Source organism: Chamaea fasciata, unplaced genomic scaffold, assembly GCF_029207755.1.
Source record: "Chamaea fasciata isolate MVZ Bird 193981 ecotype frontalis unplaced genomic scaffold, bChaFas1.0.hap1 SCAF_55, whole genome shotgun sequence".
Taxonomy (NCBI): domain Eukaryota; kingdom Metazoa; phylum Chordata; class Aves; order Passeriformes; family Sylviidae; genus Chamaea; species Chamaea fasciata.
The window spans coordinates 416901-430594 of NW_027094140.1; the positions used below are offsets into that span (position 1 = coordinate 416901).

Genomic DNA, 13694 nt, shown 5'->3' on the forward strand with positions numbered 1-13694 from the left:
TTAACCATGCTTAAAGTTGCATGAAAAGATGAAAAAAAGACCAAAAACCCCAGCTGGATGGAACCTTGGTGAGAGTCAACACACACCAACCTTGTGTTCTGACTGTGACCAATTTATTTAATTCTGTTCTAACCCCAAATTTCCACTACAACACAGAGACCTCCTTTTATAAAAGGCTGTGAAGTATAGGACATGCAAAATGCAATACAATAATGGGGAGAGGTTGGATTTTCTTTTGGTTTTTTTGGAACAGATTTAAAATACAGGAAACTGAAATGTGGCACAAACATCACAACTTCCATGCATGCCTTCAAGTGTCTTCCTTTGTTGTGCTGGCACACTCTGGACTTCAGCAGTGGGTTAAAGTCATTCTTGGGCAGAGTAGAAAGTTCACACTTCTTCAAATTTTTGAGTAATATTAAGGCTGAAATGCACCAGGTACACTTTTCCTTCATCTTCCAGAGCACCACCAGTTGTTTTACTTAAAGCTGTGTTAGGCTTCCAGCTCAAATCCCAGCTCAATTTTGTGACCTCCAGCACTGAAATTCTTGCCATCAATCAAGCCCGAGAGGGTCAGCTTTACACCTACAAAAGCAAGTCACGAGAACCATCATGCACTGACATCCCAGTACAGTGCTCTTCCTCAGGTCCTTGACCTCACTAATGTGGCTTAGTTGCCACAGGAACTTGCATCCATAGACATCCTTTAGTTCTCTGAGTCTGCGTAGACTTCTAGCTCCTTTGTTCATCTAGTCTGTTCTTAAGATGACAGTGAATTAAACCGTAGTGTAGTACTTAACACCATTTGCTGTTACCAGTGAGAACTGCGTACCAGGTCGAAGGGCATGAGTGTAACCAATTCCAATGAGGCTGGCATTGTTCACTTTAGCCTATAGGAAAAAAAAAATCACAGTATTTATAAACTGTGTAAGTATTCATACAGAAGTATCCCAGTCCCCTGAGAAGGTGGCCTATGCATTAACACTCTTGAGCTACTTGGAGACCAACCTCTCTTAGAAGCATGTTCCAATCTTTTCCTTTTCTCAGGAGTTTTCAGCTTAAGCAAATGGTGCGAATTCTGCCTTCAGAGAATGCCATGCTGTTTTTCACTGCCTCCTCTATTATGTCTTTATATCTTTTAAAGAGCTACTTACTGCAGTCCCTCAGAGCCTGTCTTGTTCACATCACTCAGGAGTGATTTTCTTTTTTCTTCTAATGAGCAAGAAATACATGAATATGCAATCCCCTTTTTGCATTACTAAGTTTTGAGCTCTTAACAACAGTATTTCTCATTTTCAATTTTGGTTCAGTGGTCCTGGAACTAATTGTTGTTTTGAAACATAAATGCTTGCTACTTCAGTTCTTGGTCTTAAAACACACACGTCAGCTAACTTTCAACGGTTAACTTACTGTTAGGAGAAGGCTGTAAGCTCAGGTAAACTTCCACCATCGTAATTATAATATGGTTTTACATTATGGATTTAAGAATTAAAAGGACACTTTCATTGTCTTTTAAAAGACATTTTTCAGCACAGTAGCATGCTATTCCAAGCACACTAGTCAGACTATTTCACTATGGACAAAATTATATTTAAGATTTCTTTTCCTCCATAAGTTCACAAGTACGATGTGTGAGGTCCCAATTTAAATTTGAACCACAACAGAAGCCACAGTTCGCAATCTACCATACTTCCTCAGTAACTAGTTCAGGCAACTGCTTCATTACAAATTTTCAGTATTTAGGGGAGCTTGAAATACTCATTTCTGTAACAAAATTCTTACCACAACGGAAGTCCTCTCATCCATTTGGTACTTTCCAGCAATACCAAAACGTGTGTTGTTACTGCCAGCAGTCCATGCAAGATTGACTGATGTCTCAACCTTATTAGTAACCTTCTGATAAACAGACCCACCAAACTCAGTGCCGTCATTCCTGTTTGTAATAGATGCAAGTGTGTCAGGCCTTGCTTTGTTTAGTAACTCTTTAGATTAACCCTTCCCCACAATGATTTGACATTATCTCCTAAAATGAACCAAGAGATCCAATACTTCCCTGAACCCAGGCTCACTACTTCCTAGCTGGAGCTGGCAGACTCCTGCTCCTATTTTTTTTTGCACAAAACATGTTTTGCTTGCAGAACGGAACAAGACTTGCCAGAGACCTACAGTTTAAGGTTTTGACAAAAAAAACCAAACCAAGCAAACCAAAACCAAAACCAACCCACCCAGATAACCTGGTTGCTTGTCTCAAGTAAGCCAGTGTGCAGTAACACATAAAGGAGACTTCAGTTATGAGAATAAGACTGAAAACAATGTTGTTGAGTTATAATCGTTTAAATACACCATCTTCAAAGCGTCTCAGGCCACCTGAATGCCAAGATTAGGGCTACGCAGCGATGACAGCTGGAAACAAACACAATGCCACGCATGCCTTTCTCCTTCATCTTGGGCATTTCTGAGGGAGAAAGTTTCTGTGTGGAGAGTGTGATTGATAACTGGCTAGCTGCAAAAGGTCACGTAGACATGAGGGAGCTTTGCTGAGCACACAGGCACTCTCATGAGAACCAGCAAGGCAGCAAGCTTCGCATGTCCTTGAGCACAGCTGGGATACGATAACAAGACCTTGTAGCTGAAAGATATGAGGGAGAAGCACGGTAAAACAAAAACTTACTCAAACTGTGTAACCACAAAGAAATGTAGAAAGAGGCGTAGCTGACTTTTAGTCTGAGCACCAATCCTGAGCTTAACTTTTGAAATATGCATGAGCTTATTAGTGTTATTATAAAAGCATTGTATGAATTATCAATAAACGAGATTTGCCGATCACTCATATTGAGTGAACATTTCTTCCGCCGCGGATTTCCCACAAGAACAGACTTTCCAGTTCTTAAAATCTTCTTAGTAGGAGGTGTGATGGTGCACTTTGACTAAATTGTGGTCAATTCTGTCTCCTAATAGCTGGCATCTTCAGATTCTACTGGCGGTGTTGGGAATATCTTTTCAAGAGTTGAGAAGGAAAGTGTCTTTTAAGGATTCTGATCTTCCAGTGTGATGCGTAGATACCAGTCAACGTGTAGACTGATGACAGGCACAGACAGTATTCTTGGCAATTGCTTAGAAAATAAACAAAACATCAGGCAGTAGAATAATCCTGTCAACAAGGAGGATAACAGTAACTTTTCCAAGGGACAAATGTCAATGTCACTTTCAGTTACATTGCAGGAAAAAATGGTAAAAGAAATGGGTGTGACCCAGAATTCCCACAGCCAAGAGGATATGTGAGTACCAGTTTGGCTGAAATGACTGTTGCTTGTCATTCCCCAGTGACAGTTTGGAGAAGTCATCACAGGCTCTTTTAATTGATGAATACTGATGTGGATAAGTCAGGTGTCGGTATATGTATTTTCACATCCTTTTTTTTGCTTTTTCCATTGTGCAGCAGGTAATCTCAGAACAGCAGTGGCTGTGCTGAAGCAATATAAATAGTAATCTCTGATATTTTCCAATGATGTTTGATTGCCAAGTGATATCCTCAGCAAAGTTGGTCAGACCCTCTCAGTCCTACTCCTTGTAGCTTCTGAGTACTGAGATTGTAGAAGACCTTACTGAAGCTGACAGAAGTAATTTTCATTGCCTTCAGTGACTTTTCAATTGGGCTGAAAGTGCTGGTTGGTCTCAAAAATACTTTGTGAACTTTGATCTAATGAGTGGAGACCAGTGGTAAATCAAAATGGAAGGAAGAGCTTTGTGGGCAAAATGCAGTACAGGTTAATTTGCTTTTTCAAATTCTAACTTATTTAAATTTTACATCAGAAGTTGTGGAGGTCTAAATCCCTACTACCACCTTAAGGTATCTCTGCCTCATCATTGCTTAAGACACTGACTGAATGCACATAGTTTAATTTAAAGTTGATTGCATTTAACAACAGAATTTTTAAAAGCCTTTAGTCGTGTAATAATGGTAGATAGCGCTTCATTTAGTCAAGAATGACCCGATACAGTTATCTATCATTTACATTAGCAATGTTGAACCGACAGTAAATTCAATTAATTCTTCAATTTTATGCTCTTAATATTTAAAAACCTGAATCCACTTTAAAATCAATTTGCATTATTTTGAGGATGGGATTCTTAATATTAAGCTCCTATTAAATCCGCATTTTCTCTACTGTAGGGTTGCTTTGAAGTTTTTTGTCATGTTTTTGTGGAATGTTGGTCTTAAGCAGTTTTTGTGGGTTTGTCTGTGACTTAAGGAGCTCTCTATTGGATACTGATCTATGCAGTTGAAATAGAACACTGGAAAAACATGATTTATAACAAGTGTTCTCATAGCAGACCAGGAGGTTGGGTTGATATTTCTTCTTCTTCCATCAAGGAACACCCGTGGCTGTGGGCTATAATTTATAACAACAGTGCTGCTTTGACCGCTTTTGGTTACTGTGGGCTTGTTTTCAGGAATGATGAGTATGTAGTTATCCCATCTTGAAAGAAATACATAGCACATGTGTTTATTTGGATTAATTAGTATGGTTTTATATCACAGTTGGTAGAAAGCTGGAAGAAAAGCCCAAGAGTAAAGGAATAAAGGAGGCAAACCAAACAACTGAGGGTTGTGACTGTGGTTAAAGTCCCTTATGAATTCTGAGTGCTCCAGCACCGGTTTTCTGTGAGTCACTCTTTGAAGCTGCCTTATCATTTTGTTATATATATTCCAATATATGTCAGTCCTGTCAGACCCTAGAGAGAACACTTGCAGTGAGTAATTTCAGGTCTGAGTGCCACAAGCAGGCTGCTGAGAAAGCTGGCCCAGCCTTTTTTGTTCTTGGTGTTTCTGATGGTTTGAGCTGCAAGTTCACTCAGTTGAGCTGCTCTGTGCTCCAGCTCTGTTTCTTTAGTGATGCTGCAATACTTGCTGCACGGCAACTCAATTGGAAAACAAAGAAATTAATGATACAGACAGAAGATCTGTTCCCAAAGCAGGGTGAAATTCTGGTGGAAGGGCTTCTGCTGCTTGAATTTTAAACACTGTGCTGTGAAACCTCTGACGTCATCTGTGGGTTAGTGGTTGTATCACCTGGGATAGTCCATCCAGGCCCTGTTGATGCAAACGTGCTTTTCACTGGTGCTGCTCCCTATTTTGGAGAATATCTGAAAATAAGGTGTGAGCAAGTACTGAAAATTTCAATTTTTGCTCCTATTTACCCACTTGCCTGCTGTTTTAATTTTGAAGTAGGGTTTCAGATAGAATCTGTCTAATGGCAGTGGTGTAAAAAGCATGCCTTCAGTTCCAAACTGAAACCCCTTGCAGTCAGCAGATGTCCCAGCTCAAGGAAAATGGCTTGCAAGCCCAAAACATTCACTTTCCCTGCCTCATTTCTAATGGTCTTACCAAGGAAATAGCCAGACTTGGATTGTGCTTACTCTTTGCAATGAAGAAGTTGTTAATGCTGCGTTTTCATGCTCCCATCGTCGTTGTACTCCAAATGTCTGTTCTGTGGAATGGGCAGGATTAGGCTGTTTAAGACAAAGCCACTCCACATTTACAGTGCCTGTAAGGTCCATAGTAAGAGCCCTAAATAGAAGTATCATTTTCAAGATGCCTTCTATTTTACAAGCAGCCAAACAGAAAATGAAACCCTGGGCTGAATTGTAGTCTTCCTGAAGGAAGTGTCAAAGCCTAACAAGGGAGCTTGACCCAACTTTGTACTTGTTGTTGAGTGAAATAAACTTTAATTCTTAATGAATCCAAACACTGTTAATGAATCCAATACTACTACTTTACGGAAAAAAGCTGTAATTACTGGACAATCCCCTGATTTTCAGCTGCTGTAAATCACTCTATCTTCACAGAATGGAGAGGGGCACTTAATTTAACAACACTGAAGAATTAAGACAGGGAAATGGCATAAAAATCAGAAAGGATCTTAGAATCAGGGGAAACAGAGTAATGAAAAACATATAAAGTTGGGCGTTGCTTCTGTGAAAAAAGAAGTTGTACATCCATGTGCATGTAGCTGCATTAAGGAAAAGCGTTAGTATTCAAGCCGAATGATGTCATGGGAAAACCGATTTGTTTTTTTTAAGCATGCAAAACTTCTGTCAGTTGAAAGGGGATAAGAACAGCATATTAATCAATTTGCCTCCTTACCTGTTGTTTTGTGAAGTAGTTAGGATTGCTGGCATTTTCCATCTGGAATTTTATGCCAGTGGCAGATCCCTGACTGTGATGGTAGAAGGGTAAGGACCTCATCCAAATGCATCAACAGGAATAGTGTCTCACTGTGAAACTGCCAAGTATTTCAGACCGGTGCCTAATAATGCAAAACCTTGTTGTAAATATGTGTGAAGTGTAATTTATCTAATGTAATTCTGAGATGTTTAGAGCCAGTCATTTGAAATAGACTCCACTTCTCTGTTAACTTTTGACATTGGAAAGACTGTAATCATGTTGCAGACCATCAGCCCTTGGATTAAAATTTCAACCTACAGTGAGCTTCAAACTGCTTTGCATTTACCCTTAGAAGAAAAGGGAGGTTGAATAATTTTTATTACGTTGATTTATCTTAGGAAAATGGGTGTCAAGGTTCTGAATTACAGTAATTATTGTAAGCATGTAAAATATTATCAACTACAAGATAGATCTGATGTGGTGTGGATGGATTAGTGCACATGCAAAGACCAATTTGAGAACATTTCAATTTTTGCTACGTTTGCGAGGGCTAGTTACATCCACTTAAAATACAGATTGGCTCTAAAATGGCAGTGGTTTGCAGGTCCAAAGTGTTAGGACTTTGGTTAAAGCAAAAGGAAGAAAATAATTCTTTTTCTTTTAGCTTGTCATGCAGTTTGTGCTAAGGCTTTCAGTAGTACTTTATTGTGACAGCTCATTTTCCTTTTCATTTGATGCCCTCATATACACCTTGTCACTCTATTAAACTAGAAAGATTTAGTTTCTTAAAGAGCCTTCAATGAAGCTGTTATAAAGCCTTTTCTCAAAACAACAAATATGGAGCCTGAACACATGAGATTACATTGTTTTAGTTTATGTTGCTTTTTTGAGGAAATAAAAACAGGAGAGAGCAAGAGTTTATTGCTTAATAAGTATCAGCTATTATCATCAAAAGGGTTCATAATTTTGAGTTTCATTTTTATTTTGACCAGAACACTTTTAGATAATAAATGTTGCAATTGAATCTTGTTTTTTTAGGAAGTTGTTAAAACAAGCTAAATGCTTTCCATTTATGGATAACAAACTGATGCTCTAAGTTTAGGAATTACTGTGCCAAAATTTGAGTATTTCTTTGATTTCCTTGTAACCCATAAAACTGACTGTTTCTGGGTATTCTGGGACCTTTGAACTAGGGGTCTTACCTCAGGTGGGATGTCAAAAGAATATATAGATTGTGATGCTGTTTTCTCTCCATTACTAGGAGCAGTTTTTGATCCGGGCAAGTTGTGATTCAGACAATGCCGCTAGATTTCTACTTGAGAATCTGCCTTTTGTGGCCTGTTTTATGGGTATTTTCACTTTTTTCATTGCAAGTTTTTAGGATTTTCTAAGTGTGTGTTTATAAAAAAGCAGCACCCAAATTAATTGCATCTTATCAGTACGTAAGAACTACTTTATGGCATTTTAACCTGAAAACGCTATGATAGCGTGTGTGGAAATGGAATTTAACTCACTTGGCGGACTTGAAATATATCCCTAAGCAGTAATTGCAATATCTTTTCAAATTCTCGAGCAGGAAACCAACCTTTTTCTAAATGGAATTTTTATGAACTGTTTTAAGGACTGTTTACTGGAAAGCTGCCTAATCACTGCATTTCCTGGGTAGTGACTGAAATATGTGTGCTGAATTAGTAGCAGGAAGATGCTCAACTACTCTGGCAGGGAACAGTTGATACTGCTTTTGCTAATGCATGTAAACCACAGAGAAAATTCTGAATATGGAGAAAATTTTTATCAATAGCCCCATTTAATTGTATCCTTCATTTGAACGGTGCCTTGCTTCAGCGATTTTTAAGCAAATTTTTGAGACTATTTTTTTAAGTGGTAGAAGTAATAATTAAAACCCGTCCATGAAAAGATTTGGGAATACATTTAATTGATAGAAAGATTAGGTATATCAGGGGAAAAATCCACGTTGCTGGCATTCTTCTGGTTTTGGGTCTTGGCGAAGGAACTAAAATGGGTTAAGAGGAAATTGCTTGTTCCACAGTGTGCTGTGTGTGGCTTCCTGGGGATTTTACCTTTACGGTGAGTGTTCCTCTGAACACAATGAAGCTGCAGGCGTGTGCTAAATCCAGTTAAGGAGATTTCCAGTCTAGTCTTTTGGCTCTGGAAGAGTCCCTAACTGTGCACCTGGGACATAGGATTGTCCAAAAGTGTCCCCATTGCACATTGCGAGGAATCCTGGTCTTCATTCTGCTGGTTTAGTTTGATGTTTCCATATTCTTCTAAAAAAGAATCATTGCTTTCTGTCCAGTGCCTGCATTCACAGCTGTCTGGTTTTTACCTTTTCTTCAGCTGCCTCTTCTCCACACAAGTGCCCTTGTCTACGTAACTCTTTCTTTTATGGCACCTGTTCAATAGCTGGAGTTAAACTTCTTGCCCTACTCTGAATTTCCAATTTCCCGTTTGAGGATGAGGCAATCACCGCTGACTTCCCAGAGGGCACTCCTTCGCTTAGTTATCCAGCTCTTAGCAGCTTTGAAAGGGAAAGAGAAATGGAAGGGAGTAGCTTTGGTTCATAAATATTTTTGCATTAATGATAATTAAAGTTAAGGTCAATGACTGTAGTACAGATGACTACCAATAGTGCTTTATAGCCCCTTTGGGAACTGAAATTATGTGAAATAATTCAAAATAGCCTCCCTCGAATGGTTATTCTGTGAGCAGCAGTAGCTCTGTTTTAAAGCTGGCGTGGTGTCAGGAGGTCTCTGGGCATGCCAGGAGTTTCAGGTTGCTCACTTTTCCGTTATTTTTGCCCATCTCCAAGTGTTTCCATTCTACATTCGGTCTTCCCAAAAATATTTGTGTGTCTTCCTTCATTTGGACATTGCAAAGCATGACTGCTTTTGTGGAGGACTTTTCACCCTTTCCCAGTCTTGTGCCTTTTGTTTCTTTTGGATGTAAATCCAAGCAAGCTGCAAATCTTTTATTTCTTATTGGGATTTAGCAGTGGTGTCAGCGAGTACAAAAAAGAGTTCAACATGTTTTATTGTTATCAAAAGCATTTCCAGGAGTGGGAATGAGGGACAGGAATCCAGGGCACAGGGATGGTGGATCCCTGCTTATCTCTGTAGTATTTTAGAGTGTGTTTCAGTGTATCCCTGAACCTCTTTTGCAAATATTGTTAAAAAGGCAGTGCTTCCCAAAGCAAGAAATGAACCCGGGAAAAAAAAATCTCACAGTCTGTCTTGGTTTGGGAAGACAGGTATTTGCTAGGTAATAAAAAAAAACAACAACTGCAGTTTCCTTTGGGATGGAGAGTGTAAACCCCCCCTTCACCCCTTTTTTTTCTTTTTCAATTATAAATTTAAAATCAGAGGCTCTTAGGCAAAGATTTGGGAAATAGGAATAGCAGTTCTTTACTAGTATGTATTACAAAGCAAGCAAACACAAAAAAAACCCCCACCAAACAACTACAGGATTAATGACAAACGAAAACAGTACCAAGAACTTTGAGGGCTTTGTTTCACAAAACCCAGGGCAGTTTGGTTTCGGTGTCCCTGCAGGATCCTCAGAGCACCAAGCTGAAAACAGTGGAAAAGTCCCGGGCTGGTCGCTGGGATGGCAGGGTGTCCCGGCAGGCAGGGGCAGGATGTCCCGGCAGCGCAGGGGGTGCAGGGTCACGCTGCAGCAAGAGGAGCAGCGCCGAAGAAGCCGAAGGCGAGGCCGTGTCTGGACCAGCTCCCGCAGGTGGCAGGGAAAACTCAGGATTCAGGCCGAACCGGTGATAGTAGATTTCCCAGGACTGGATCCCTTTGGCCACAGTGAAACTCCTCCAGCCAGCAACAGCCGTTCTCTCCCTCCCTGAACGCCGGAAAAAGAAGAGCTGGCAGCTGTCTCAAGCTTTGTCTTTTACTTGCATTTTCTCCTTCTTCCAACTTTGTCCACCTCTTTGTTTTGGTTAAGTACTCTTAAGTATCCAACGCTTGGTTTCTTTGGTAACTTATGGGGAAAAAATTCTTTAGAGAAAGAAGGAACAAACCTAACCCCCAACATTATCCATCCCGAATTTTTTTTCCATACGAACATATTACATTGAGTTTTAATTGTTAAAATACATATATAAAAATATGTATGCAAATATGGATACAGTTACATTGTCATGGGTAGTTCACTTCAAAACAAGGTCCATTTGAGGTATACATCGGGTCTCTCTATCTTTTTGCATCACTCACTAGGTGCAACCTGGTCCCTGAGCGAAGACAACCTCACGGATGGGATTGTCTTTGCTGGAGGCAGGATTAATCCAAACAGTTTTTCTCAGCATACTTCTCATGTGTACCACTGGAACTTTATTTTTTTTTGTCGTTTGCAAGGGCTCAGATTGGGCAGGACCTGCTCGGTTGGTGGAACCTCGAGTGTTCACCGACCAGGTGGCTTTTGCTAAATTAATATCTCAATTCTTGAAGGCTCTCCTACCCAGTGCCTTCAAGGTAGTTTTAAGCAGGCCATTGCACTGTTCAACTTTTCTGGCCGCTGGTACACGATAAGGAATATGGTACACTTACTTGATGCTATGTTTTCTAGCCCAGGTGCTTATAAGACTATTCTTGAAATGGGTCTCATTGTCCGACTCGATTCTCTCAGGGGTGCCATGTCTCTACAGGACTGGTTTTTCCAGGCCCAGGATGGTGTTCCGGGCAGTAGCATGAGGCACAGGGTAGGTCTTTAACTATCTAGTGGTGGCTTTCACTATGGTTAGCACATAGCACTTGCCCTGGCGGGTTTGGGGAAGGGTGATGTAGTCAATTTGCCAGGCTTCTTTATATTTATATTTGGACTACTGTTTACCACACCATAAGGGCTTCACTGGCTTGGCTTGCTTGATTGCAGCACATGTCTCACAGTCATGGATAACCTGAGAAATACTGTCCATGGTTAAATCCACCCCTCGGTTTCGGGCCCACTTGTAGGTGGCATCTCTGCCCTGATGACTCGAGGCATCATGGGCCCGTCGAGCTAGGAACAACTTTCTTTTGTGTTGCTAATCTAAATCTATCTTTGACACTTCTATTTTGGCAGCCTGATCTACCTGCTTGTTGTTTTGGTGTTCCTCATTAGCCCGACTCTTGGGAACATGGGCATCTACATGGCAGACTTTCACAGGCAGCTTCTCTACACGAGTGGCAACGTCTTTCTATTCATCAGCAGCTCAGATTGGTTTTTTCTGACGCTGCCAGTTGGCCTTTTTCTACTTTTCCAGCCAGCCCCACAGAGCATTGGCTACTATTTACGAATCAGTGTAGAGGTAGAGCTTTGGCTACTTTTTTTTTTTCAGCGATGTTAAGGGATAATTGAACAGCTTGGAGTTCAGCAAGTTGACTTGATTTCTTTTCTCCTTCAGTGGCTTCTGCAACTTGTCATGTGGGGCTCTATATGGCTGCTTTTTACTTTTGGTTCATTCTTACAATGCGACAGGAACCGTCAGTGAAAAGAGCGTAGTGTGTTTCTTTTGCCGGCAGTTGGTTGTACGGAGGAGCTTCTTCAGCCCGTGTCACTTGTTCTTGCTTTTCTTCATCCGTGAGACTAAAGTTTTCTTTTTCTGGCTAGTTTGTAATTATCTCTATAATCCTAGGGCGATTTGGGTTTCTAATACGGGCACGCTGTGTGATGAGGGCAATCCATTTGCTTTATGTGGCGTCGGTGGCATGGTGGGTGGAGGGAGCCTTTCCTTTAAACATCCACCCCAGCACTGGTAGTCGGGGTGCCAAGAGAAGTTGTGCTTTTGTGTCAATCACTTTTGAGGCAGCTTGAACTCTTTCATAGGCGGCCAAGATCTCTTTCTTTGTGGGAGTGTAGTTGGCTTCAGATCCTCTGTAACTTCGACTTCAGAATCTCAGTGGTCGGCCTCGGGTCTTTTAGGCACTTTTTGCTAAAGGCTCCAGGACAAACTGTTGTTTCCGGCTGCAGAGTAAAGCACATTTTTCACATCTGGTCTTGTTCTGACTGGGCCAAGGGCTACTGCATGAGCAATCTTTTGCTTGATCTGGGCAAAGGCGTGTTGCTGTTCAGGGCCTTAGTGGAAATTGGTTTTTTTTGTGGGTAACCAGGTAGAGAGGGCTCACGATCTGACTGTACTCAGGAATGTGCATCTTCTAAAAACTTATGGCTCTTAGGAAAGCTTGTGTTTCCTATTTGCTGGTCGGTGGGGACATTGCTGTGATCTTATCAACGACCTCAGTGGGGATCTGCCGCCGTCCATCTTGCCACTTTACTCCTAGGGACTGGATCTGTCTGGCAGGTTCTTTGACTTTGCTTTTTTTGATGGCAAACCCGGCTTTTAGCAGAATCTGGATGATCCTCTCTCCTTTCTCGAACACTTCAGCTGCAGTCTTTCCCCACACAATGATGTCATCGATGTACTGTAGATGTTCCGGAGCCTCACCCTTCTCCAGTGCAGCCTGGATCAGCCCATGGCAGATGGTGGGGCTGTGTTTCCACCCCTGGGGCAGCCGGTTCCAGGTGTACTGCACGCCCCTCCAGGTGAAAGCAAACTGAGGCCTGCATTCTGCAGCCAGAGGAATGGAGAAAAATGCATTGGCGATGTCAATAGTGGCATACCACCTCGCTGCCTTGGACTCCAGCTCGTACTGAAGTTCCAGCATGTCCGGCACAGCAGCGCTCAGCGGTGGAGTCACTTCATTCAATGTACGATAGTCCGCAGTCAGTCTCCATTCTCCATCAGACTTGCGCACAGGCCAGATGGAGCTGTTGAAGGGTGAGTGGGTTTTGCTGACCACCTCTTGGCTCTCCAGCTCACGGATCATTTTTTGGATGGGGATCACGGCGTTTTGATTTGTCTGATACTGCTGATGGTGCACTGTCGAGGTGGCAACAAGTACTTGTTGTTCTTTTACCTTCAGGAGTCCCACTGCAGATGGGTTCTCTGATAGTCTCGGCAAGGTGTTCAACTGCTTAATGTTCTCTGTCTCCACAGCAGCTATTCCAAAAGCTTATCTGAGTCTTTTATGGTCTTTATAATATCCATTCTTGAGGAAGTCTATGCCCAGAATACACGGAGCCTCTGGGCCGGTCACAATCGGAAGTTTCTGACACTTTTTCCTGGTCAGGCTCACTTTGGCTTCAATCAGAGTCAATTTTTGTGATCCTCTCGTCACCTCGGCAATGGAAATCGGTTCTTCCCTCACATGTCCCGATGGCATTAGAATACACTGCGACCTAGTATTTACTAAAGTTTCATATTTTTGTGGTTCTGATGTGCTAGGCAACCGAATTTACACAGTCCAAAAAACTCGATTTTCTCGTGCCTCTTCCTGGCTAGAGGCAAGGCTCCTTTAGCACTGGTTATTATTCTCTTCTTGGACATACATGGTAGAGGTTCCTTCGAGGGAATCTGACACAGCATTCTCACTTCCGTAATACTTGGCAGCTTGCTCATGGGAGGCTGAGGCTACTTTCATTCTAGTGGAACTCCCTCTGTTAGCGTTTCTCTCCTTGAGCT

General features: G+C 41.6%; 1 protein-coding gene across 1 annotated transcript; it reads right to left on the reverse strand.

The window, feature by feature from the left end:
• Window positions 1-493: 493 nt before the first annotated feature.
• LOC136304164 (voltage-dependent anion-selective channel protein 3-like) lies at window positions 494-1962 on the reverse strand (the record flags this gene model as incomplete). Its single annotated transcript, XM_066207797.1, has 3 exons — window positions 494-585; window positions 833-890; window positions 1783-1962. Coding segments are annotated over 3 exons (330 nt in total), but the record flags the coding sequence as incomplete, so codon positions are not given.
• Window positions 1963-13694: the final 11732 nt, after the last annotated feature.